This window comes from Microcaecilia unicolor, unplaced genomic scaffold, assembly GCF_901765095.1.
Source record: "Microcaecilia unicolor unplaced genomic scaffold, aMicUni1.1, whole genome shotgun sequence".
NCBI classification, from domain to species: Eukaryota; Metazoa; Chordata; class Amphibia; order Gymnophiona; family Siphonopidae; genus Microcaecilia; species Microcaecilia unicolor.
Window position 1 is genome coordinate 144,085 of NW_021963153.1, and position 26,406 is coordinate 170,490.

Consider the following 26,406-nt stretch of genomic DNA (forward strand, 5'->3'; position numbering starts at 1 on the left):
CTTTATTGAGCCTGACAGCAATAGTTTTGGTGAGAATTTTATAATCCAGGTTTAATTCCCAGTTTTATTTGGATCACGACCTTCCTTTGGCATTAGAAGACTTGTTGCATCTGAGGAGTTTGAGGGCTCAGCTTGTTTAAAAGTATTAGGATGATTGTTCTCTTGCAGTTGAGAACCTCAGGGATCCCTCTGAGCAGCCAGCTTAAATTCAGATTATTTGCTTGTAGCGGATGGAGAACTGTCATCTCTCCTCTGCATCTTCCGCGTCAGGCTTTTTACCAGCAGAATGATTGAATGAGGCAGGAGAGGTTCCTGCCTGGTTGACTTGCGGTGATTTTCAGCAGCAACATAACCGCACAGCGTTGCTGAAAAATCCGGTGTGACCGCATTTGCATCACTCGCTGACTTACCTCGCGCGGTAAAAAGCATGCAGGCTCGGCACTTACTTCAGTTTTCCCTTCTCTGTTTCTCAGCTCTGGTCCCACCCTTGCGGAAACAGGAAATGAGGGCGGGACCAGAGCTGAGAGACAGAGAAGGGAAAACTAAAGTAAGTGTCGAGCCTGCACGCATTTTACTGCTGCTGCTGGCTGCCGTAACCCCGACAAGGTAAGTCAGGATGACTTTTAAAATTTGGAGGGAGGGGACCTGGAACTGGGAGGGAGGGAGGGGGAACCCTGGAACTGGGAAGGAGGGAGGGGAGACCTTGGAATTGGGAGGGAGGGAGGGAGGACACTGGAACTTCCCTTAAAAACATTAATGGCAGAAGGTTGCTAGCGCCCGTATCATTTCAATGAGAAACAGGCTTTTTTTTTACTAGTGTTTTCATATGACTTTAGGGTTCTTTGCACGGTGACACAGGGATCACACATAGTTTTAGCCGGTGTATTTTGCACCAAGTTTTGAAGCAGAAATTCATGTAAACTTTGCTTTGAAACTCACCCCATGTTCTGGGCAGGTTCTTACTAAATAGAAGACAACGTGGGTAGAGTTGAAAATGGAATCTAGAAATGCACCTTTCCCCCCTGTGATCAAAACATGCTGCCAGGAAGACCCTCCTCTCTCGTGTATTTATTTAAACTGTTTTCTAGCTCCCCCTCTGATAACATTTCTACAGGGATTACAGAGAATGTCGGAAGTATTTTATGACTGTTTATTTTGAAAACAACCTAGATTGTCCTTGATTAGAAATGGGATAAATAATGAATATTTATACAGCGTAAAACAATAGTTAACTGAGTGTAAAATGCGACCTCAACTTCATTTCTGCATTAGAGAATGACACGGGGACAGAGTTTGTCTCCGTCCCCGTGGGCTCTGTCCCTGCCCTGTACCTACGGGCTCTGTCCCCATTCCCATCCCCGCAGTTACCGAGGGTCCCTGTCCCCGTGTCATTCTCTAATGAGCATATCATTCCTGTGAGTGCAAAAACCCCCACTTTGCCCCTAAATTGTTCTGAATTTGCTATCTTAAAGTTCAGTATATTCCAAGGAATGCATTGCTTTGGCTAATCACAGCCATCGTTTTTATTGAAATGTCACTCAGGCGATAATTTGTGATGGGGTCTGCGACAGGGAGGGCAGAAAGATGCCTGTCTTGTTTGGAAAGGGAATATATGTGGCTTTTATAGAGTTGTCTTCATGAAAACACCTACTCTGAGGCTGAACTTTGTGCATCTATATGCCAGTAAGAATCAGCACTTGTGTGTGTATTTTATAAGAAATGAACATCCCAAGCCATAGAAATAAATAATCAGGCATCAGATAGGAGCACAAACCCTCCTATCAAAGACGGAATCACACAGTTCCTTCTGCTGCCAAACTCTTCATAGACCCAGTTCTAAATGCAGGGACACCTTCAGATGTGTCGCGCTGAAATATGGACTGCGCAATCCTAGTGCGTACTTTTATGTGTGGAAACCCCCAGACAGTCTTATAAAATTATCCCCAAACTGTGTTGGGTTGCTTTGAAATTCTAGCCCACAGGAGAGACATGGCATTGCCATATTTATTTATTATTACATTTGTACCCTGCGCTTTCTCGCTCATCGCAGGCTCAATGCGGCTTACATAGTAACAAGAGAATACAATCTGTAGTATCTGAATCAACAAAGGAGGTATGTGGTAGGACAAATGAACAAGGATAAAAGAGGTATGAGAGAGAGGATAGGTAAGGAAGTGGAGCAATGAAGAAGAGGTAGGGGAAGAGCCTGAAGGGTAAGAAGATTGGTAGGAGGTCATTTCTGAGCCATTGTTGTTAATGATTAGATGAAGCGGTAAATGGATGGGTTGCTTATGTTTGCTTATGGTAGGTCAAGTCATTTGGGTAAATCTGTTTGAATAGATGGGTTTTCAATAATTTCCTAAAGGGAAGGTATTCACTAGTTGATGGAATGTATCTGGGTAGAGCGTTCCAGAGTTGGGATTACTACTACTACTACTACTACTATTTAGCATTTCTATAGCGCTACAAGGCATACGCAGCGCTGCACAAATATAGAAGAAAGACAGTCCCTGCTCAAAGAGCTTACAATCTAATAGACAAAAAATAAATAAAGTAAGCAAATCAAATCAATTAATGTGAACGGGAAGGAAGAGAGGAGGGTAGGTGGAGGCGAGTGGTTACGAGTCAAAAGCAATGTTAAAGAAGTGGGCTTTCAGTCTAGATTTAAAGGTGGCCAAGGATGGGGCAAGACGTAGGGGCTCAGGAAGTTTATTCCAGGCGTAGGGTGCAGCGAGACAGAAGGCGCGAAGTCTGGAGTTGGCAGTAGTGGAGAAGGGAACAGATAAGAAGGATTTATCCATGGAGCGGAGTGCACGGGAAGGGGTGTAGGGAAGGACGAGTGTGGAGAGATACTGGGGAGCAGCAGAGTGAGTACATTTATAGGGATCCCAGGTAAGGGAAGTTAGATGCATGATATGGCTCCCTCCGCCCTCGGTGAAAAGCACTGAACTGTAATCGATAACAAGTATCCCAGAACAAGTTGGGAGAGCTGTGGCAAAGCTCTCCTGCCCATTCTCAAACTGTGGCAGTCCTGAAAGGGAGGGAAGGGTTGGTCTCGCCAGTGGCTTTTCCCCCTTGAGCGTCCTGAGAGGGACAGGACTGGTCTCCAGCACTTGCTGTTCAGGTTATCAAACGTTACTCAGTTCCTGCCTTTCATTCTTGCCTTTTCTTGTTTCCGTTACAGAGACGCTGCACGGTGGATACACTGACTTAGAAATTGTCTATCCTGTTCAGACGGACGAGCAAGGCATCTTTCTGTCCTATGACTTGTCTCAGAGGAACATGCGTAAGAGAGACCTCTCGCCTCTGGCCCACCTGCCTGTCTATTACCAGCTGCATTACAGGGGCTTGGACCTGACCTTCAACGTCACTGTTAACACAAAGCTGTTGGCACCAGGCTTTGTGCGTGAGAGGCGTTCTGGAGGCTTCGCCAGCGCTGAGATCCAGTCGTCCACTCAAACCTCCTGTCATCTAATCGGAGAGGTGCAGAGCCACAGGCTGAGAGCTGGACTCGCAGCCTTGAGCTCCTGCAATGGACTGGTGAGTGCAGCCCTCATTCTTTCAGTATCACCCCGAAAGAGGGACCTGGAAGCCTCAGGGCTATTGTCACAGTTAGCTTTAATCCTTAACACAGATCTTTTCCTTACGATAAGCTGCCTGGCTTCCTTCTCTGCACTCTGATTTATTTTTTGCTGTTTTCAACGTAGGGCTGCCAACAGGGCCGCTGAGAGGGGTGGGGCAGGGGGGCAAAATTCTGGCGCTGGGGTCAGGCCGCCGGCGCTGCAGTCCACGGTCTCACCTGCTTGCCTTCATGGCTCCGGGCCCCCTTCATTCAAAGCGGCAGTCACAGATCGCCTCTCTTCTGGCCTTCCCTCCCTGTGTCCCGCCCTCGCGGAAACCGGAAGTTACATCAGACGAGGGCGGGACACAGGGAGGGAAGGCCAGAAGAGAGGCGATCTACGACTGCCGCTTTGAATGAAGGGGGCCCGGAGCCATGGAGGCAGGCAGATGAGACCGTGGACTGCAGCGGCGGGGGGAGCGACGGGGGGGGGGGCAGCAACGGCAGGGGGGGCGGAGGCGGGGCGGCCTTGTCCTGGGCCTGGCCTAGTCTCTCGGTGGCCCTGGTTTTCCAAGACATCTGTAATGAATATGCATAAGATAAATTAGCTTGTATACTGTCTCCATTATATGCAAATTTAACTCATGCATATTCATTAAGGACATCCTGGAAATCAGACCCATTGATGGTCCTCAAGATCTTGGAATGAAGACTACTGCTACTACTTATCATTTCTATAGCGCTACTAGACGTACGCAGCACTGTACTCTTGAACACGAGAAAGTGCCTGCTCCAAAGAGCTTACAAACAGGACAAATAAGGGATAAGGGAATTGATAAGGTGGAAAGGATAAAACATACAAGGGTACTGTACAAGTGAATAGGGGTTAGGAGCTAAAAGCAGCATCAAAAGGTGGGCTTTTTAGCCTAGATTTGAAGGCGGCCAGCGATGGAGCTTGACGTACCGGCTCAGGAAGTCTATTCCATACCAATAGTGTAGAGTGTGGCAGTGGAGCTTCCTTCCTCTTACTACTACTACTAATTTCTATAGTGCGACTCTAGACGTACGCTAAACACGTAAGAGACAGTCCTTGCTCTACAAGTACTACCGGTACTATTACTAGTACTAGTTATCATTTCTGGAGGACTCAGGGGATGGACACAGGGATTCGGAGCCCATCACCTCTAGGACTGGAGGACTCAGGGATTCGGAGCCTGTCACCTCTAGGCCTGGAGGACTCGGGATGGACACGGGGATACAGAGACTGTCACCTCTAGGACTTACTTTATTTTTTGTCTATTAGATTGTAAGCTCTTTGAGCAGGGGCTGTCTTTCTTCTATGTTTGTGCAGCGCTGCGTACGCCTTGTAGCGCTATAGAAATGCTAAATAGTAGTAGTAGTACGTCCCTTGGCTGTAATGTTGAAAGAAGCCTCTATGGAGTCTTCCTGACTTAGAATATTAGGCTGCTGGAGAGAACCTAAAAAAAAAACAAAAAACCCCAAAACAACTACAATCCTGATCCTTAAAATCTTGTCTGGGATTTCAGTCTTGCTTCTCAAAAAGAAAAACCAGTTCTGCCACAAGGTAAAGCTTGTATTCCTAATAGGCAACTCAAGAAGGAAAAGCAAACTTCAGCCTTCCTTCCTTCCTTTCAGTAAAGTCCTTTGGCATAGCTCGGAGCAGAGTCCAGTCTCCAGGGCAAACAATAGCCACAGCCTTACTATGGCTTAGCAAATAAAGTTACATTTCTCAGTTCAGTTCACAGATCAAACCGTTGACAGTCCCAGGGTAGTTTCAGCCTGGGCTTGTCCCCTACCTCCCACTTTACAGGGTAATCTGACTCCAGTCCTTCCACAGAGACTGTGTGAAGACCAAACAACAAACAAATGCAAAGATTGGCCCTGCAGCTGGTTTCCTTCACTTGTCCCTGCTACCTCCATCTGCTCCTCCTCCTGGAGTAGCTTGAGACCAGGGGCGTATCTGCGTGGGGCCTCAGGGGCCTGGGCCCCCGCAGATTTTGCCCTGGACCCCCCTACCGCCATCAACCCCCCCCCCCCCCCCCGCTGCCGTTCTTACTTTTGCTGGCGGGGGACCCCAACCCCCGCCAGCCGAGGTCTGCTTCCACCTGCCGCAAAAACTTCTTCTTCAGCCGGCGGGGGACCCCAAACCCCCGCCAGCCGCCCCGCGGTGTTTAAAATTCATCTTCGGCCTCCGTGGCCGTGCTGCTGTGATAGGCGCTGTTGAAATCCACTTCGGAGTCTGACGTCGTTGTACGTTGTACGTGCTGCGACGTCAGACTCCGAAGTGGATTTCAACAGCGCCTATCACAGCAGCACGGCCACGGAGGCCGAAGATGAATTTTAAACACCGCGGGGCGGCTGGCGGGGGTTTGGGGTCCCCTGCCGGCTGAAGAAGAAGTTTTTACGGCAGCGGCAGGTGGAAGCAGACCTCGGCTGGCGGGGGTTGGGGTCCCCCGCCAGCAAAAGTAAGAACGGCAGCGGGGGGGGGTTGGCGGCGGGAGGGGGTGGAGAGAGTCATTGGTGGCGGTGGGGGCTCGGCGGCGGCGGCGGCGGGGGGGGGCGCTAAAATGTGCCCCCTCCCTCTGGCTCTGGCCCCCCTACCGCCGGAGTCCAGATACGCCCCTGCTTGAGACACTGCCGGATCAGCCCACTCCATCTCTGTCTGCTCATTTCCTTCTTCCTATTATCCCACGGGACCCCTCCTCCTCCCCTTTATCCATATTATACTGTTTAGTCAGCCAGGGGGCCTGGGCTAAATCGGAATCCTGGTCTGTCTTTAAAGTTTTTCCCTGATAGTGCATGGAATCTGTCTGTCTGGGATCGTTCTACTTTTCTTGCCAGGCCAGGCTTTCCCTCTCTCCCGAAAACCTATGCGGGGTTACTATAAGTGTGAACTTTCCTTACTCCACCAGCCAGCTTTAGGTAGAGCCCACGAGTCATTACACTATAGAGCAACTAGATGTAGGCAGCACAGAACACTAAACGTGTAAGAGACAGTCCCTGCTCTACTACTAGTTATCATTTCTATAGTGCTACTAGACATATGCAGCGCTGTACACTGAACATGTAAGAGAGAGTCCCTGGTCTACTACTACTACTACTACTATTACTACTACTACGTATGCAGCACTGAACATGTAAGAGATAGTCCTTGCTCTATTAGCACTGCTATTCGTACTACTATTACTACTAGTAGTTATAATTTCTATAGTGTTACTACACGTATGCAGCGCAGAACACTAAACATGTAAGAGACAGTCCCTGCTCTACTACTACTACTATTACTACTAGTTATCATTTATATAGTTCTACTAGACATATGCAGTACTGTACACTGAACATGTAAAAGAGAGTCCCTGGTCTACTACTACTACTACTACTATTACTACTACTACGTACGCAGCATTGAACACTAAACATGTAAGAGACAGTCCCTGCTGTACTACTACTAGTTATCATTTCTATAGTGCGACTAGACATATGCAGCGCTGTACACTGAACATGTAAGAGAGAGTCTCTGGTCTAATACTACTACTATTACTACTACGTACGCAGGGCTGAACACTAAACGTGTAAGAGACAGTCCCTGCTCTACTACTACTAGTTATCATTTCTGTAGTGCTACTAGACATATGCAGCGCTGTACACTGAACATGTAAGAGAGAGTCCCTGGTCTACTACTACTACTACTACTATTACTACTACTACGTATGCAGCACTGAACATGTAAGAGATAGTCCTTGCTCTATTAGCACTGCTATTCGTACTACTATTACTACTAGTAGTTATAATTTCTATAGTGTTACTACACGTATGCAGCGCAGAACACTAAACATGTAAGAGACAGTCCCTGCTCTACTACTACTAGTTATCATTTCTATACTGCTACTAGACATATGCAGCGCTGTACACTCTGCTGAGTCTAGATTATTCGTGGACTCCCTGTGCTTCTCTGCATTGTTTTACACTCTGCTGAGTCTTGATTATTCAGGGACTCCCTGTGCTTCTCTGCAGTGTCTTACACTGTGCTGACTCTTGATTAGTCGGGGACTCCCTGTGCATCTCTGCATTGTTTTATACTTTACTGACTTGATTTTTCAGGAACTCCCTGTGCTTTTGTGCATTGTTTTACACTCTGCTGTGTCTTGATTATTCAGGGACTCCCTGTGCTTCTTTACACTGTCTTACACTGTGCTGAGTCTTGATTATTCAGGGACTCCCTGTGCTTCTCCGCACTGTCTTACACTGTGCTGACTCTTGATTACTCGGGGACTCCCTGTGCTTCTCTGCATTGTTTTATACTTTATTGACTTGATTTTTCAGGAACTCCCTGTGCTTCTCTGCATTGTTTTACACTCTGCTGTGTCTTGATTATTCAGGGACTCCCTGTGCTTCTCTACACTGTCTTACACTGTGCTGACTCTTGATTAGTTGGGGACTCCCTGTGCATCTCTGCATTGTTTTATACTTTACTGACTTGATTTTTCAGGAACTCCCTATGCTTTTGTGCATTGTTTTACACTCTGCTGACTCTTGATTATTCAGGGACTCCCTGTGCTTCTTTACACTGTCTTACACTGTGCTGAGTCTTGATTATTCAGGGACTCCCTGTGCTTCTCCGCACTGTCTTACACTGTGCTGACTCTTGATTACTCGGGGACTCCCTGTGCTTCTCTGCATTGTTTTACACTCTGCTGAGTCTTGATTATTCAGGGACTCCCTTTGCTTCTTTGCATTATTCCACAGCATTGGCCTAATGGCTGGGAAAGACCTGGGTCCTCCTTTTACCCTTAGCTTTGCAGTAAGAAACTAGATTAAGAATCAGATCCCAAGCAGAACATTATTAACCTCTGTCAACTAGGATTTCCCTGAATACTATTAAGGAAAGATTGCTTTGTCCTGTTCTGGTAATCACCCTTATTATCTGTTCTCTGTCTTCATCTCTCTTCTTCTTTCTCCTACTACCCTCCCCCCCCTTTACTTATCTATTCGCTCTTCTGTGCCTTCCTTAACTCTTCCTACATCTTGCAAGCAACCACTTTAACCCTATTCTTCAGGGTTCCCTTTCTCTTCTTTCTCCCCAAGAAACCTTCAGTGTTCTCTGTCAAAAAAGGTGGAATGAAGGTCAATCAACAGCCGGCATGGTTAAAAGGTGAGGAGGAAGAGGCTGTTAGAGCCAAAAGAACATATTTTTAAAAAATGGAAAAAGGTAATAATGAAGAAAACATGAAGCACTATAAACACTAAATGCAAAGTGTTAATAAAGAAGTCTAAAAGCGAATCTGAAAAGAATCTTGACACGGAGGCAAAAAACTCATAGTAAAAGCTTTCTAGGTGCATTAGAAGCCTGTGAGGGAGTCAGTTGGACCGTTAGATCATTAAGGAGTAAAAGGAACATCCAGAGAGGACAAGACCATAGTGGAGAGACTATATGAATTATTTGCTTTAGTCTTTATTGATAAGGATGAGAGGGGTGCTACCCATGCCAGTAATGGTATTTAAAGGTGATGACACGTAGGACCTGAAACAAACCTTGGGAACCCATACAATGTAACAAGTCAAAGAAACAAGTTAAAAGAGCAGCAAATCACTTGGACCAGATGGTATATCCCCCAGAGTACTTCAAGGACACAAAAAAACACATTGCAGATTCATATTTGTAACCTGTAATTAAAATTGTCCACTGCCTGAAAATTGGAATGTGGCTAATGTAAGTTTCTTTTTTTTTTATATATTTATTTTGAAATTTTACAGATAATATCACATATCAAAACATCAACACAGCTGTCACCACTCAGTGTACATTATTTGTCCTAGCTATCTGAACAAAGACAGTAACTATACTTCCCTCCCTTCCCGCGGGAGGTGGTGGAAATGAAAACGGTAACAGAATTCAAACACGCGTGGGATAAGCATAAAGGAATCCTGTTCAGAAGGAATGGATCCTAAGGAGCTTAGCCGAGATTGGGTGGCAGAGCCAGTGGCGGGAGGTGGGGATAGTGCTGGGCAGACTTACACGGTCTGTGCCAGAGCCGGTGGTGGGAGGCGGAGCTGGTGGTGGGAGGCGGGGATAGTGGTTGGGAGGCGGGGATAGTGCTGGGCAGACTTATATGGTCTGTGCCCTGAAGAGGACAGGTACAAATCAAAGTAGGGTATACACAAAAAGTAGCACATATGAGTTTATCTTGTGGGGCAGACTGGATGGACCATGCAGGTCTTTTTCTGCCGTCATTTACTATGTTACTATGTTCCCCCCATCCCTTCCCTCCCCTCCCTCCTTCTCTATCTATTAACTCTATCCATAGAAGAGCGAACCTTTATGGTGCCTTTCGAGATTTGTCATATATGTCCCAAACCTTTTGGTACTGTACCATAGTGCCTTTCCGGATGGCTGTCAGTTTAGACATTAGTCTCACAGACGTTCTAGTACCTGTTGCAATCCCGGCACTTTAGGCTGTTTCCATGCTGCTGCTATAGTCATTTTGCTACAAACAAATATGCAGCAATTCTATGGGTGTCTCGATGTATCCCTGGAGGTCTAAAATGTAGCAGACAGCATAGTTGCTGGGTAGAACACAGAAATTAATTTGTTTAAGTAAGATATAATATGCTAATGTAAGTTTCAAGAAGGGTTCTAGGGGTGATCCAGAAAACTTCAAAGCTATAAGCCTGACATCAGTGCCAGGCAAAATGGTAGAAACTATTATAAAGAACGAAATTATCAAACACTAACATGATTTAACGGGACAGAGTCAACATGGTTTCAGCCAAGGGAAGTTTCAGCCTCACCAGTTTGCTACATTTTTTTTGAAGCTATGAATAAACATGTGGATAATGTGAGCCAGGTGTTGTAGTGTATCTAGATTTTCAGAAAGCTTTTGAGAGGCTCTTGAGAAAATTAAAAAGCAGTGTTCTGTTGTGGATTAGGAATTCTCTAAATGGAGAAAGGATCTGTACCGGGATCTGTGGTTTTTACTTATTTATAAATGATCTGGAAATTGGAATGCCGAGTGAGATGCGCAGATTTACAGATGACACTCAATTATTCAAAGTTGTTAAATCACTTGCAAAATGTGAGAAATTGCAGGAGGACATTATGCGACAGCACTCTAGAAAAAGATCTAGGTGTCGTAGATAATACTCTGAAATCTGCCCAGTGTGTGGCGGCAGCCAAAAAAGCAAACAGGATGCTAGGAATTATTAGGAAAGGGATGATAAATAAGACTGAGAATACTAAAATGCCTCTGTATTGCTCCATGGTGCGACCTTACCTTGAGTACTGTGTTCAGTTCTGGTCTCCATATCTCAAAAAAGGTATAGTGGAATTAGAAAAGGTTGCAAGATCATTATATTAGACGATGGGAGGGGGCCTTACAACAAACCTTTACAAGAGAATGCTGGATGAGGGGACTTAGATATTTATTGAAGGCCTCTATCACTCAGTCAGTGGCTGAGAATGGTTATAAAATATGGTACTGGTGGTACTATACACCAGATAGACTACAAAAAATATACCATAAGATATCACCGAACTGCTGGAGGAAATGCGGTAATAGAGGTACATTTATGCATGTATGGTGGGAATGTCCCAAGATGCAGGCATTTTGGACTCAGATTCGAGCAATGGTATACCAATTTACAAAGATAGAATATCCAAATCGGGCGGAATATTGCCTTTTACACTTCCGACCGGGAAAATGTAAGGTACACCAACATAAAATGGCTAGCCAGATTTTTGCAGCAGCCAAAATGACAGTGGCGAGGGCATGGAAACAGATAGAGGTGCCACATATTCAAGCAGTAAAGCATAAACTTGATTATCTACATCAGATGGCGAAACTGACCGCATTGAGAAAAGGCCAATTACATAGGTTTCAACAAATTTGGCAACCTTATGAACAGATGAGAGAAACATGTAAATCACCACATTAAGAAAGGGGGGGGGAGGAATGGGGGAAGGATTGTTAAGAGTTTATTTGCAAATATTGTTATAGAAGAAGAGATAAATATGTTACACATATGTTGAGCGTTGCAAATATGTGGAGATGTATTTAACATGTTAAAATATAATAAAGAAATTTAAAAAAAGAATTAGAAAAGGTTCAAAGAAGAGCAACCAAAATGATAAAGGGGATGGAACTCCTCTCGTATGAGGAAAGGTTACAGAGGTTAGGGCTCTTCAGCTTGGAAAAGAGTCGGATGAGGGGAGATATGATTGAGGTGTAGAACGAGTAGAAGTGAATCGATTTTTTTACTCTTTCAAATACAAAGACTAGTGGACACTCGAGGAAGTTAAACAAAAATACTTTAAAAACAAATAGGAGGGAGATCACATGACGTCTAGAGGAGGAGTGGAGGCTGCCTGTTCGGCTCCTCTGTTTCCCCACCAAAAATAGCCACATATTCTGTAGATTTTGGCTGGATTGGGGTTAGAGTTGCACTGGTGAAAAGCTGTTTTAGTGAGCTTCATGGGAGTGTAATATTGACAGGTGCTGGTTTTGTTATCCCGAAAAGAGAAAGCAACACTGGGAGTGTCAGCTAAGATGGAGGATCCAACAGCTTCATCGAGTCCATCAGAAAGCTCCGCCTGGACAATGGAACTTGTATCTGAGGTTCGTGTAGTGATGGAAGCTGCGCTTGATGCGAAATTGCAGGATAAAACAGAAGCTGCACTTGAGCAACTAGATAATGTGGGTCAGGAATTGGACACCCAACAGCATCGAGTCGGGGCGTCAGAGGAAAAGACCCAGTGTGGTTGTCAAGAGGTGAATCAACGCATTCACATAGTCCAGCACCTGGAACACCAGATGGACGAGCGAGAGGTAAAGCGTAATATAAAAATCGACATCTGGTGGTCTTAGTTGAGTCCTTATCGGAGGCCGACCTTCTAAAATCTTTGGAGGTTTGGATCCCACAATCTCTTAATTTGGATTCTCTGGTGGACCCTTTTAAAATTGAGTGGGCGTGTAGGCTTGGCTCTTGGAGAAATGATGTTGCTCGTCCCCGTGTGGTGCTTTATAGGCTTCAACATTTTGTGCCTAAACAAGACATTCTACAGGGAAGATTTTGGGTTATGACAGTTGGAGAGGCCTTTTCTTTCATGACTATACTGCAAAACCTAAGGACTTTGCTCCCTTATGCACAAAGCTAAATGAACAGATTTCCAGTGCTTTATTATATCCGGCGAAACTCCGGATTACTGTTGGGGGTCAACTGCATTTGTTTCTTTCTGAGGAGGCAGCACAAACTTTTATACATACTGTCCCAGCCACTCTGGGCACTTAGATAGCTGCCATTTTTTGAACTGTTGGATTTATTGGTCCCCTAACCATTGTTTGGAACTTTGACCCCCTTGCTTCTGGTGATTTTTACTGTGGAAGGTTTTACTTCAGCCCCATTGGAAGATGGACTTATTATCTTACTTTTCTTATTTTATATAAGCTATAAGGGGCTTTTTGGCTCTTTTATGCTGTTTTTGAGCTTTTTGGGGGGGTGTTTTAGGATTGTTGGGTTTGAGGTTGGGGATATGTGGCTTTATTATGTTTCTTGTGTTGTTTTGGATATTTTTCAGCTGGGGTGGGTTTGACACGTGAGAGTTCCCATATAATATGGCACAGTAATATGGGGTAGGGGTTAGGAGGGATTAGGGGGGTTGGATAGGGTGTGCGAGAAAAGTGAAAACCTTTTGGCGTTTATATTACTAGTTGTAGTTCTTTGTATTAGTTTTTTTTACATTGTTCTTTGTAGGATATACCTTTGTTTGTAATTTTTGCTTAACTATATTGTCATCAATAAACAGATTTAAACTAAAAAAAAAACCAAATAGGAGAAAATATGTTTTTCACTCAATGAATAGTTTAGTTTGGGCTAAAGAGTTAGCGTTCCAGAAATATAGAAAATCTCAAGAAGAGGAACACGGGGAAGAATACCGGATGAAACTGAAAGAAGCCAAGAGAGAGGTACGTCTGGCGAAGGCACAAGCGGAAAAACAAATGGCTAGAAATGTAAGGAGGGGTGACAAAAATTTCTTCAGGTATATAAGTGAAAGGAGAATGACTAAAAAGGGAATTGTGAGACTAAAAGATACAGCGAAACGCTATGTAGATAATGATGAAGAAAAAGCTAATTTGCTAAACAGATACTTTTGTTCTGTTTTCACTGAAGAAAATCCCGGAGAAGGACCACGAGGGACTGGCAAAAGTACACCTGAGAATGGAATGGATATAGCACCGTTCACGGAAGAGAGTGTGTATCAACAACTTGGAAAGCTAAAGGTGGACAAAGCCATGGGACCGGACGGGATCCACCCCAGAATATTGAGGGAGCTCAGAGAGGTCCTGGCGGGTCCTCTTAAAGATTTGTTTAATAAATCCTTGGAGACGGGAGAGGTTCCGAGGGATTGGAGAACGGCGGAGGTGGTCCCTCTTCACAAAAGTGGTGATAGGGAAGAAGCTGGAAACTACAGGCCGGTAAGCCTCACTTCGGTTATTGGAAAAGTAATGGAAGCGATGCTGAAGGAAAGGATAGTGAATTTCCTGGAAGCCAATAAGTTGCAAGATCCGAGACAACATGGTTTTACCAGAGGGAAATCGTGCCAAATGAATGTAACTGCAGAATTGAATCATCGACATGCTATAGACGTAATCTACTTAGATTTTAGCAAAGCTTTCGACACGGTTCCCCACAGGAGGCTCTTAAGTAAACTTGATGGGCTGAAGATAGGTCCTGAAGTGGTGAACTGGATTAGGAACTGGTTGATGGACAGACGACAGAGGGTGGTGGTAAATGGAGTTCGCTCGGAGGAGAGAAAGGTGAGTAGTGGAGTGCCTCAGGGATCGGTGCTGGGGCCGATTCTGTTCAATATATTTGTGAGTGACATTGCCGTAGGGTTAGAAAGTAAAGTTTGCCTATTTGCGGATGATACTAAGATTTGCAACAGAGTGGACACCCGGGAGGGAGTGGAAAACATGAAAAAGGATCTGAGGAAGCTAGAAGAATAGTCTAAGGTTTTGCAATTAAAATTCAATGCGAAGAAATGCAAAGTGATGCACTTAGGGAATAGAAACCCAAGAGAGACTTATGTGTTAGGCAGTGAGAGTCTGATATGTACTGTGGGGGAGAGGGATCTTGGTGTGATAGTATCCGAGGATCTGAAGGCGACGAAACAGTGTGACAAGGCGGTGGCCTTAGCGAGAAGGTTGTTAAGCTGTACAGAGAGAGGTGTGATCAGCAGAAGAAAGGAAGTGTTGATGCCCATGTACAAGTCGTTGGTGAGGCCCCACCTGGAGTATTGTGTTCAGTTTTGGAGGCCGTATCTTGCTAAGGATGTAAAAAGAATTGAAGCGGTGCAAAGAAAAGCTACGAGAATGGTACGGGATTTGCGATCCAAGACGTATGAAGAGAGACTTGCTGACCTGAACATGTATACCCTGGAGGAAAGGAGGAACAGGGGTGATATGATACAGACGTTCAAATATTTGAAAGGTATTAATCCGCAAACAAATCTTTTCCGGAGATGGGAAGGTGGTAGAACAAGAGGACATGAAATGAGAATGAAGGGGGGCAGACTCAAGAAAAATGTCAGGAAGTATTTCTTCACGGAGAGAGTGGTGGATGCTTGGAATGCCCTCCCGCGGGAGGTGGTGGAGATGAAAATGGTAACGGAATTCAAACATGCGTGGGATATGCATAAAGGAATCCTGTGCAGAAGGCATGGATCCTCAGAAGCTTAGCCGAAATTGGGTGGCGGGGATAGTGGAGGGCAGACTTATACGGTCTGTGCCAGAGCCGGTGATGGGAGGCGGGACTGGTGGTTGGGAGGCGAGAAGTACTACTGGGCAGACTTGTACGGTCTGTGCCCTGAATAAGGCAGGTACAAATCAAGGTAAGGTTTACACATATGTTTGTCTTGTTGAGCAGACTGGATGGACCGTGCAGGTCTTTTTCTGCCGTCATCTACTATGTTACTAGGTAACTCTTTACAAGAAGATGTAGTGACAGTAGTTTTCGTATCTGGATTTAAAAATGTTTGGACAAGTTCCTGGAGGAAAAGTCCATAGTCTGCTACTGAGACAGACATGGGGAAGCCACTGCTTGCCCTGGGATTGGTATCATGGAGTGTTGCTACTAATTGGGTTTCTGCCAGGTACTTGTGACCTGGGTTGACCACTGTTGGAGGACCATTGGTCTGACCCAGTAGGGCTATTCTTATGTTCTTTTCAGCTTGAAGAAGAGATAGCTGAGGGGTGATGTGATAGAAGTCTATAAAATCTTTAGTTCGGTAAGTAGAATGGGTAAATGTGGATTTGATTGTTCTTTCTGAAAGTACAGAGACTAGGGGGACACTCCATGAAGTTATATAGTATAGTTACATAGTAGAATTTTTTTTTAATTTGTATGAAGTATTTATTAACCAAAAGAAAAGACAGTACAATAGCTCTTCGAGCAACGATAACAACATAGTAGAATTTTTAAAGCAAATGGGTGAAAATATTTTTTTCACTCAATATATAGTTAAACTCTGGAACTCATTGGTGGAGCAAGTGGTAAAAGCAGTTAATGTGCCTGGGTTTAAGACAGGTTTGGACAAATTCCTGGAGGAAAAGTCTATAAACCATTATCAAGGTAGTAGACCTGGGGAAAGCTACTTAAGTAACATGGACTCTTGCCACTTTTTGAGACTCTGACAGGTACCTGTAACCTAGACTTGCCACTGTTGGAAACAGGATGCTGGGCTAAATGGCCCCTTGGTCTGACTCAGTATGGCCATTCAGGTAATCTTATGTGGTTCTATTTCTGCTTTTCTTGATGTAAAGTGGTTTCTATTGAGTGTTTCCTGTGTTCTCTGTTTACTGCTACTGGAAAAAACAACAACTGTCTCCTCCTGATAAAATTATGCATTAAAGAGTCTCAACCCCCCCCCCCCCCACCTGAAAACTCTCTCCTCCTGTTCATTCTTTCTTCCTGTTCTGTCCTTGATACTTTAGCTCCTGCATTGTCCAAATAACAAGAGCAACTACAACTCTCAACTGGTTAGTTCCCCTATTTAGTTATTAGGTTTTATTTACTGCCTTTTGAAGAAATTCACCCAAGACGGTGTTCAGCATGATAATTCCCCTGCCCCCTTTGCTTACAGAGTGTTTGACTTGTTTCCATTTTTTCAGTGAAGCCTTCTGACAGTTCCGTTAATATCTATTTGTTGTCTTATTTCTATTCTTTCCTTCCTGGATTCCTGAGCACAAGATCTGTGGTTAAGCTGTTCACACCTTTCTGTCTGTTAACACTATTAATCCTTTTAATTTGGTTTGAGAGCTTCCAACGCCACTGAATCCATTTCATAGTAACACAGTAAATGACAACAGATAAAGACCCGCATGATCTATCCAGTTTGCCCAACAAGGAGGCCAGAGCCACACCCATCATTCTGTTCGGGCAACAGTCACCCATGCGTAAACACTGATTGGCAATTCTCCACCACGCCAACCACATATAGGCAGCCAAACATGACGGAGTCTTGGTTCTACCATCTATCATCCCCAAGTATTGCTGATGGTAGTCAACTAATCAAGATGTCTTCCCTTCCGCCCTGAGTTGCACAGTACTTTTACTTGCAGTACTACTACTACTACTATTTAGCATTTCTATAGCGCTACAAGGCATACGCAGCGCTGCACAAATATAGAAGAAAGACAGTCCCTGCTCAAAGAGCTTACAATCTAATAGACAAAAAATAAATAAAGTAAGCAAATCAAATCAATTAATGTGAACGGGAAGGAAGAGAGGAGGGTAGGTGGAGGCGAGTGGTTACAAGTGGTTACGAGTCAAAAGCAATGTTAAAGAGGTGGGCTTTCAGTCTAGATTTAAAGGTGGCCAAGGATGGGGCAAGACGTAGGGGCTCAGGAAGTTTATTCCAGGCGTAGGGTGCAGCGAGACAGAAGGCGCGAAGTCTGGAGTTGGCAGTAGTGGAGAACATAAAGTGATCTACAATACTGGATTTGTTGAAGCTTCATCTGTCTTGTTCCATTTCTGGGACACAGACTGTAGAAGTCTATCTGGCATCGGCCTTGGTTCCCCCATGCTGGATTTGATGAATCTTTGTCTTTTGCCATTTGCGGGAGACAGACCATAGAAGTCTATTTGACCGGCCTTAGTTGTCACTACTCTTGCTCAATATAACACATCAACAGCCATGTTGTGCTTCCACCCTCTTTCTATTTAGGCATCCCCCATGCATTTTTTAATTCTCTCACCATTTTTGACTCTACAGCCTCTCCTGGAAGAATGTTCCAGGCATCTGCTACCTTCTCTGTGACATTACTCTTAAATCTACCCTCCTGCGACCTTAATTTATGTTCTCTAGTTCTACCACCCCTATGTCTGTGGAAGAGATTTGTTTGTATCATACCTTTCAAGCACTTAAATGTCTGTATCATATCACCTCTCTCTTTCTCTCCTTTTGAGGTCCTTCAGCCTCTTTGCACAAACCCAATTCCCTGTTTGTCCCCTTCTGAACTGCCTCTTTTTTTAAATATCCTTCAAAAGATACGGCCTACAAAACTGGACACAGTACTCCAAGTGGAGGAAATCCAATAATAAATATAAAAGCTGAGATCAGGAGAAGAGAATAAAAAAAGCTTCAGCTAGTGAGAAAATACAGTGGTGGAAATAAGTATTTGATCCCTTGCTGATTTTGTAAGTTTGCCCACTGACAAAGACATGAGCAGCCCATAATTGAAGGGTAGGTTATTGGTAACAGTGAGAGATAGCACATTACAAATTAAATCCGGAAAATCACATTGTGGAAAGTATATGAATTTATTTGCATTCTGCAGAGGGAAATAAGTATTTGATCCCCCACCAACCAGTAAGAGATCTGGCCCCTACAGACCAGGTAGATGCTCCAAATCAACTCGTTACCTGCATGACAGACAGCTGTCAGCAATGGTCACCTGTATGAAAGACACCTGTCCACAGACTCAGTGAATCAGTCAGACTCTAACCTCTACAAAATGGCCAAGAGCAAGGAGCTGTCTAAGGATGTCAGGGACAAGATCATACACCTGCACAAGGCTGGAATGGGCTACAAAACCATCAGTAAGACGCTGGGCGAGAAGGAGACAACTGTTGGTGCCATAGTAAGAAAATGGAAGAAGTACAAAATGACTGTCAATCGACAAAGATCTGGGGCTCCACGCAAAATCTCACCTCGTGGGGTATCCTTGATCATGAGGAAGGTTAGAAATCAGCCTACAACTACAAGGGGGGAACTTGTCAATGATCTCAAGGCAGCTGGGACCACTGTCACCACGAAAACCATTGGTAACACATTACGACATAACGGATTGCAATCCTGCAGTGCCCGCAAGGTCCCCCTGCTCCGGAAGGCACATGTGACGGCCCGTCTGAAGTTTGCCAGTGAACACCTGGATGATGCCGAGAGTGATTGGGAGAAGGTGCTGTGGTCAGATGAGACAAAAATTGAGCTCTTTGGCATGAACTCAACTCGCCATGTTTGGAGGAAGAGAAATGCTGCCTATGACCCAAAGAACACCGTCCCCACTGTCAAGCATGGAGGTGGAAATGTTATGTTTTGGGGGTGTTTCTCTGCTAAGGGCACAGGACTACTTCACTGCATCAATGGGAGAATGGATGGGGCCATGTACCGTACAATTCTGAGTGACAACCTCCTTCCCTCCGCCAGGGCCTTAAAAATGGGTCGTGGCTGGGTCTTCCAGCACGACAATGACCCAAAACATACAGCCAAGGCAACAAAGGAGTGGCTCAGGAAGAAGCACATTAGGGTCATGGAGTGGCCTAGCCAGTCACCAGACCTTAATCCCATTGAAAACTTATGGAGGGAGCTGAAGCTGCGAGTTGCCAAGCGACAGCCCAGAACTCTTAATGATTTAGAGATGATCTGCAAAGAGGAGTGGACCAAAATTCCTCCTGACATGTGTGCAAACCTCATCATCAACTACAGAAGACGTCTGACCGCTGTGCTTGCCAACAAGGGTTTTGCCACCAAGTATTAGGTCTTGTTTGCCAGAGGGATTAAATACTTATTTCCCTCTGCAGAATGCAAATAAATTCATATACTTTCCACAATGTGATTTTCCGGATTTAATTTGTGATGTGCTATCTCTCACTGTTACCAATAACCTACCCTTCAATTATGGGCTGCTCATGTCTTTGTCAGTGGGCAAACTTACAAAATCAGCAAGGGATCAAATACTTATTTCCACCACTGTACTTTTAACGCTGTACGCTGTGCTCCTCAAAGGCTTTTAGGAAGAATATGCTTTCAGTAATAATGATTCAGTACCTAATATGAAAGGAAGTTGATTCCAAAACTGGGATGTTAACTCCTCAAAAAGCTGATTCTTGTGAGACTACTCAGCAGTTGACCCCTCAGCTCCCCTGTTCCCTCTCCCCTTTCTCTGGACAGGCCTGTGATTGCTTCTCCTCTTACCTAAGTCTTCTGTTAGTGTCCTTGTCAATATCTCGTATTCTGGCCTATTTTGTTAATAATGAACCAAGTTCTGGTCATGCTCCAGTTACTTTCTCCGTATTTGCTCATGGCCTGGCCATCTCTCATAGCCTGTTTCTGTTCTCATGGCTTCGGCGCCCTCTCACGTCCTGTTTCTGTTCTCATGGCTTGGACGCTCTCTCATGTTTCTTTCTGTACTGGTGTTCTGGGCGCTGTCTCTCATGTCTCTCTGTACTGGTGTTCTGGGCGCTCTCTCATATCCTGTTTCTATACTTGTGTCTTAGGCGCTCTCTCATGTCTCTTACTGTACTGGTGTTCTGGGTGCCCTCTCATATCCTCTTTCTATTCTCATGTCTTGGGTGCTCTCTCATGTCTCTTTCTGTTCTGGTGTTCTGGGCGCTCTCTCATATCCTGTTTCTATACTCGTGTCTTGGGCGCTCTCTCATGTCTCTTACTGTACTGGTGTTCTGGGCGCTCTCTCATGTCTCGTTCTGTTCTGGTGTTCTGGGCGCCCTCTCACATCCTGTTTCTGTTCTCATGGCTTGGGCGCTCTCTCATGTCTCTTTCTGTACTGGTGTTCTGGACGCTCTCTCATGTCTCTTTCTGTACTGGTGTTCTGGGCACTCTCTCATATCCTGTTTCTATACTCGTGTCTTGGGCGCTCTCTCATGTCTCTTACTGTACTGGTGTTCTGGGCGCTCTCTCTTATCCTGTTTCTATACTCATGTCTTGGGCGCTCTCTCATGTCTCGTTCTGTACTGGTGTTCTGGGTGCCCTCTCATATCCTCTTTCTATTCTCATGTCTTGGGTGCTCTCTCATGTCTCTTTCTGTTCTGGTGTTCTGGGCGCTCTCTCATATCCTGTTTCTATACTCGTGTCTTGGGCGCTCTCTCATGTCTCTTACTGTACTGGTGTTCTGGGCGCTCTCTCTTATCCTGTTTCTATACTCATGTCTTGGGCGCTCTCTCATGTCTCCTTCTGTACTGGTGTTCTGGGTGCCCTCTCACATCCTGTTTCTGTTCTCATGGCCTGGGCGCTCTCTCATGTCTCTTTCTGTACTGGTGTTCTGGGTGCCCTCTCATATCCTCTTTCTATTCTCATGTCTTGGGTGCTCTCACATGTCTCTTTCTGTTTTGGTGTTCTGGGCGCCCTTTCATATCCTCTTTCTGTTCTCATGGCTTGGGTGTTCTCTCATGTCTCTTTCTGTACTGGTGTTCTGGGTGCCCTCTCATATCCTCTTTCTATTCTCATGTCTTGGGTGCTCTCACATGTCTCTTTCTGTTTTGGTGTTCTGGGTGCCCTTTCATATCCTCTTTCTGTTCTCATGGCTTGGGTGCTCTCACATGTCTCTTTCTGTACTTGGGACCTGGGAGGGAGCTCTCTCATCTGTGCTTTGTACTCATATCTCAGGTTTACTTTTCCTCCCTTGGGTGCTCTGAACACTCTTTGCTGATGGCACTCGGATCTGCCTTTTTCTCATCCTCCTAATGTTGTCTTTTTCACCCTTTTTCTTGTCTCTGTTAAGGGTAGGATTAAGGCATAGGCAGAGCCAGTATTTTAGGAGATGGGTTTTCAGTGTGTAATTTTCTCAGCCAAGCAAGTGACTAAAGAGTTGGCATTCATGAAATACAGAAAAACTCAAGAAGAGGAACACGGAGAGGAATACCGGATGAAACTGAAAGAAGCCAAGAGAGAGATACGTCTGGCAAAGCACAAGCGGAAGAACAAATGGCTAGAAATGTAAAGAGGGGCGACAAAAATTTCTTCAGGTATATTTGTGAAAGGAGAATGACTAAAAAGGGAATTGTGAGACTGAACGATGCTGCGAACCGCTATGTGGATAATGATGAAGAAAAAGCCAATTTGCTAAACAGATACTTTTGTTCTGTTTTCACAGAAGAAAATCCTGGAGAAGGACCGCGATGGACTGGAAATAGTACAAATGAGAATGAAGTGGATAGAGCACCGTTCACGGAAGAAAGTGTGTATCAACAACTTGAAAATAAACGTGGACAAAGCCATGGGACCGTACGGGATCCACCCCAGGATATTGAGGGAGCTCAGAGAGGTTTTGGCGGGTCCTCTTAAAGATTTGTTTAATATATCCTTGCAGACGGGAAAGGTTCCGAGGGATTGGAGAACGGCAGAGGTGGTCCCTCTTCACAAAAGTGGTGATAGGGAAGAAGCTGGAAACTACAGGCCGGTAAGCCTCACTTCGGTTATTGGAAAAGTAATGGAAGCGATGCTGAAGGAAAGGATAGTGAATTTCCTGGAAGCCAATAAGTTGCAAGATCCGAGACAACATGGTTTTACCAAAGGGAAATTGTGCCAAACGAATCTCATTGAATTCTTTGACTGGGTGACCAGAGAATTAAATCAAGGACGTGCTATGGACATAATCTACTTAGGTTTCAGCAAAGCTTTTGACACAGTTACCCACAGGAGGCTCTTGAATAAACTAGACGGGCTGAAGATAGGACCCAACATGGTGAACTGAATTAGGAACTGGCTGATGGACAGATGCCAGAGGGTGGTGGTTAATGGAATTCACTCGGATGAGGGAAAGGTGAAGTGGAATGTCTCAGGGATCGGTGCTGGGGTGAATTCTATTCAATATATTTGTGAGTGACATTGCTGAAGGGTTAGAAGGTAAAATTTGTCTTTTTGCGGATGATACCAAGATTTGTAACAAAGTGGACACCCCGGAGGGAGTGGAAAACATGAAAAAGGATCTGCAGAAGCTAGAAGAATGGTCTAATGTTTGGCAATTAAAATTCAATGCGAAGAAATGCAAAGTGCACTTAGGGAGTAGAAATCCACGGGACACGTATGTTGTAGGCGGTGAGAGTCTGATATGTACAGGCAGGGAGAGGGATCTTGGGGGTGATAGTATCCAAGGATCTGAAGGCGACTAAACAGTGTGACAAGGCGGTGGCCATAGCCAGAAGGTTGCTAGGCTGTATAGAGAGAGGTGTGACCAGCAGAAGAAAGGAGGTGTTGTTGCCCCTCTACAAGTCGTTGGTGAGGCCCCACCTGGAGTATTGTGTTCAGTTTTGGAGGCCGTATCTTGCTAAGGATGTAAAAAAAAATTGAAGCGGTGCAAAGAAAAGCTCCAAGACGTATGAGGAGAGACTTGCGGACCTGAACATGTATACCCTGGAGGAAAGGAGAAACAGGGGTGATATGATACCGACATTCAAATATTTGAAAGGTATTAATCCGCAAACAACCCTTTTCCAGAGACGGGAAGGCGGTAGAACTAGAGGACATGAAATGAGATTGAAGGGGGGCAGACTCAAGAAAAATGTCAGGAAGTACTTTTTCACGGAGAGAGTGGTGGATACTTGAAATGTGGGATAAACATAGAGGAATCCTGTTCAAAAGAAATGGATCCTCATAAGCTTATCAGAGATTAGGTGACAGCACAGGTGGTTGGGAGGCAGGGCTAGTGCTGGGCAGACTTCTACGGTCGGTGCCCTGAAAATGGCAGATACAAATCAAGGTCGGGTTTACACATAAAGTAGCACATATGAGTTTATCTTGTTGGGCAGACTGGATGGACCGTACAGGTCTTTTTCTGCCATCACCTACTATGTTACTATCAGGCTTATTTTCGAAAGTGATCGCCGGCCATTTCCCGACATAAATCGGAGATGGCCGGCGATCTCTCAAAAGCGGCGAAATTGGTATAATAGAAAGCGGCTTTTTTGACAGCATCGCCGCTTTCCCGTCGCCTCGCCGGTGAAAGTTCAAGGGGGCGTGTCGGCGGCGTAGCGAAGGTGGGACATGGGCGGGCATGGGCGTGGCTACCAGATGGCCGGCTTTCGTGGATAATGGAAAAAAAAAAGTGGCATTAAGCAGTGGAGTGGAGGAGTGGCCTAGTGGTTAGGGTGGTGGACTTTGGTCCTGAGGAACTGAGTTCAATTCCCACTTCAGGCACAGGCAGCTCCTTGTGACTCTGGGCAAGTCACTTAACCCTCCATTGCCCCATGTAAGCCACATTGAGCCTGCCATGAGTGGGAAAGCGCAGGGTACAAATGTAATATAAATAAATATTTCGCCGGATTTACTTGGTCCTTTTATTTTCACAACCAAGCCTCAAAAAGGTGCCCCAACTGACCAGATAACCACCGGAGGGAATGGGGGATGACTTCCCTGTACTCCCCCAGTGGTCACCAACCCCCTCCCACACTAAAAAAAAATACAAATCAAAACCTTTTTTTACCAGCCTGTATGCCAGCCTCAAATGTCATACTCAGCTCCCTGACAGCAGTATGCAGGTCCCTGGAGAAGTTTTTAATGGGTGCAGTGCACTTCAGGCAGGCAGACCAGGTCCATCCCCCCCACCCTACCTGTTACACTTGTGGTGGTAAATGTTAAGCCCTCCAACCTCCCCCCCAAAACCCACTCTACCCACATGTAGGTGCCCCCCTTCACCCATAAGGGCTATGGTAATGGTATAGAATTGTGGGGAGTGGGTTTGGGGGGGATTTGGGGGGCTCAGCACCCAAGGTAAGGGAGCTAGGCACCTGGGAGCTTTTTTGGTATTTGTAAAAAATTTTTAGAAATGCCCCCTAGGGTGCCCGGTTGGTGTCCTGGCATGTCAGGGGGACCAGTGCACTACAAATGCTGGCTCCTCCCATGACCAAATGCCTTGGATTTCGCTGGGTTTGAGATGGCCAGCATTTTTTTCCATTATCACTGAAAAACAAAACCAGCGATCTCAAACCCGGTGAACTCTGGCATTTGGCCGGGCTAAACCGTATTATGGAAAAAAAAGATGGCCGGACATTTGTTGCGCCACCGACAAAATACATCGCCGGCGATCTATTTCGCCGGCAACGTTCGATTATGCTCCTCCACGTAATTCAGTGGCTCTGAAGGTATATTTTAATTTTGGCACGTTAGCTGGTGGCAGAAGGAAATGTGAGGACAATGCCCAGGGGGAGGGGAGAATAGACAGACCTGGGGGAGGGGGTGGTAGCAGTAGCTGTGTCCTCCCTTCTTTGAAATCAATATGTAAAAGTAGAACTACAATATCTCCTGCATCTATCAATGTATTTTTCTGTCTTTATAAGAAGAATTTTAAGTGTCAGGACAGTCAGGTTTTAAGATTTATAGCCAAGATCGGAAGAGAGTAAGTGCTACGCATGAGAGTCCAGAAAAAACCAGAGGAGTTCAAAGTACCTAATGAGAAGCAGATGGAGTAGATATGAAAAAAGCGCAACAGTGGAGTCCGGCCAGATTTCTACCGGGTGCAGAGAGATCTGTAACAGTAGTTAAGCAGCTTTCCAGCAGTACACAGATGAGGAAAATCTGCAGATAAATGGATGCCTTCCCTTGGGTCAGGAGCAGTACATATATATATGTAAACCACTTTGGTTGTATCACAGAAAGGCGGAATATGAAATCCATGGCCATTTACATGTATAAATCTGTGTGGATTTTTTTTCTATAGAGATATGTACGTGTAGCTTCAGAAATCCCAAAATCTGCATGTATATTCAATCTCCGCCCCTATCCTGCTCCAGGGAACACGTCCTCAATATGCACGTTCACCGACATGTACATTGGCTGTATCCACATATGTGTTGGGCAGTTTTGCAGAGTCCCATGTGCACAGATATAGCCTTGCTTTCCATGTAGAAATGCCTTGGAGAATTATCCCACAGAGGGCAGTATTGAGAACAGCACAGAGAGATGGGGTAAAAGACAGGATGGGCAACTCATGCTGGTTAAAGAGGATTTATGGATTCATCTAGAGAGGAAGACGACTGGAAATGAACAAGGAGGCTATTATTGGGAAAAGGAACATAAATAATAGACATCAAAAGGCAGAGAATCGATGTTACGAAAATGATGCAGCTGAAGACAAAAAAAAGGAGATGGACATGATGGTACTGTGAAGAGAAAGAGATGGATCCGAGTAACCCCTGAAGGCAAGGAGATGAAGTGAAAAGAGGGGGCAAGCTGAAAAAGAGGAGGTCGAGTTTAAAGAGGGGAGAACAGGTCCAGCCACAGATGAGGACATATGTGGTTCTGATTGCACTAAGAAGCTGTATTCACTAGCTCCCCCTGTCCACTGGAGGACTATAAGCACAGGGGCTGGGAAGAAGAGAGACCTCTGTAGGTTCCCCATCACCACCACCACCACCACACAGCCAGCACCTCTCTTATGATGCTGGGGGTTATTTTAGAAACATCTCCATGTGGAAGTAGCAGCATTTTACATTTACTTTATTTATTTATTTATTAGATTGTATTTACTGCCATTTTGAAGGAATTCACTCAAGGCAGTTTACAGTAAGAATGAATCAAACATGAGCAATAGACAATTACA

At 45.1% G+C, this 26,406-nt stretch overlaps 1 protein-coding gene across 1 annotated transcript in view; it reads left to right on the forward strand.

The window, feature by feature from the left end:
- Nucleotides 1-12,402, forward strand: part of LOC115459015 — a gene marked incomplete at its 3' end in the record, with an annotated part of 39,202 nt that extends 26,800 nt beyond the window's left edge. Inside the window, exons 2-3 of the mRNA XM_030188874.1 lie at nucleotides 3,185-3,540; nucleotides 12,070-12,402. Of these exons, the coding sequence (XP_030044734.1) occupies nucleotides 3,185-3,540; nucleotides 12,070-12,402 (689 nt within the window). The remainder of the gene's footprint in view (nucleotides 1-3,184; nucleotides 3,541-12,069) is intronic.
- Between the last annotated feature and the right edge of the window lie 14,004 nt (nucleotides 12,403-26,406).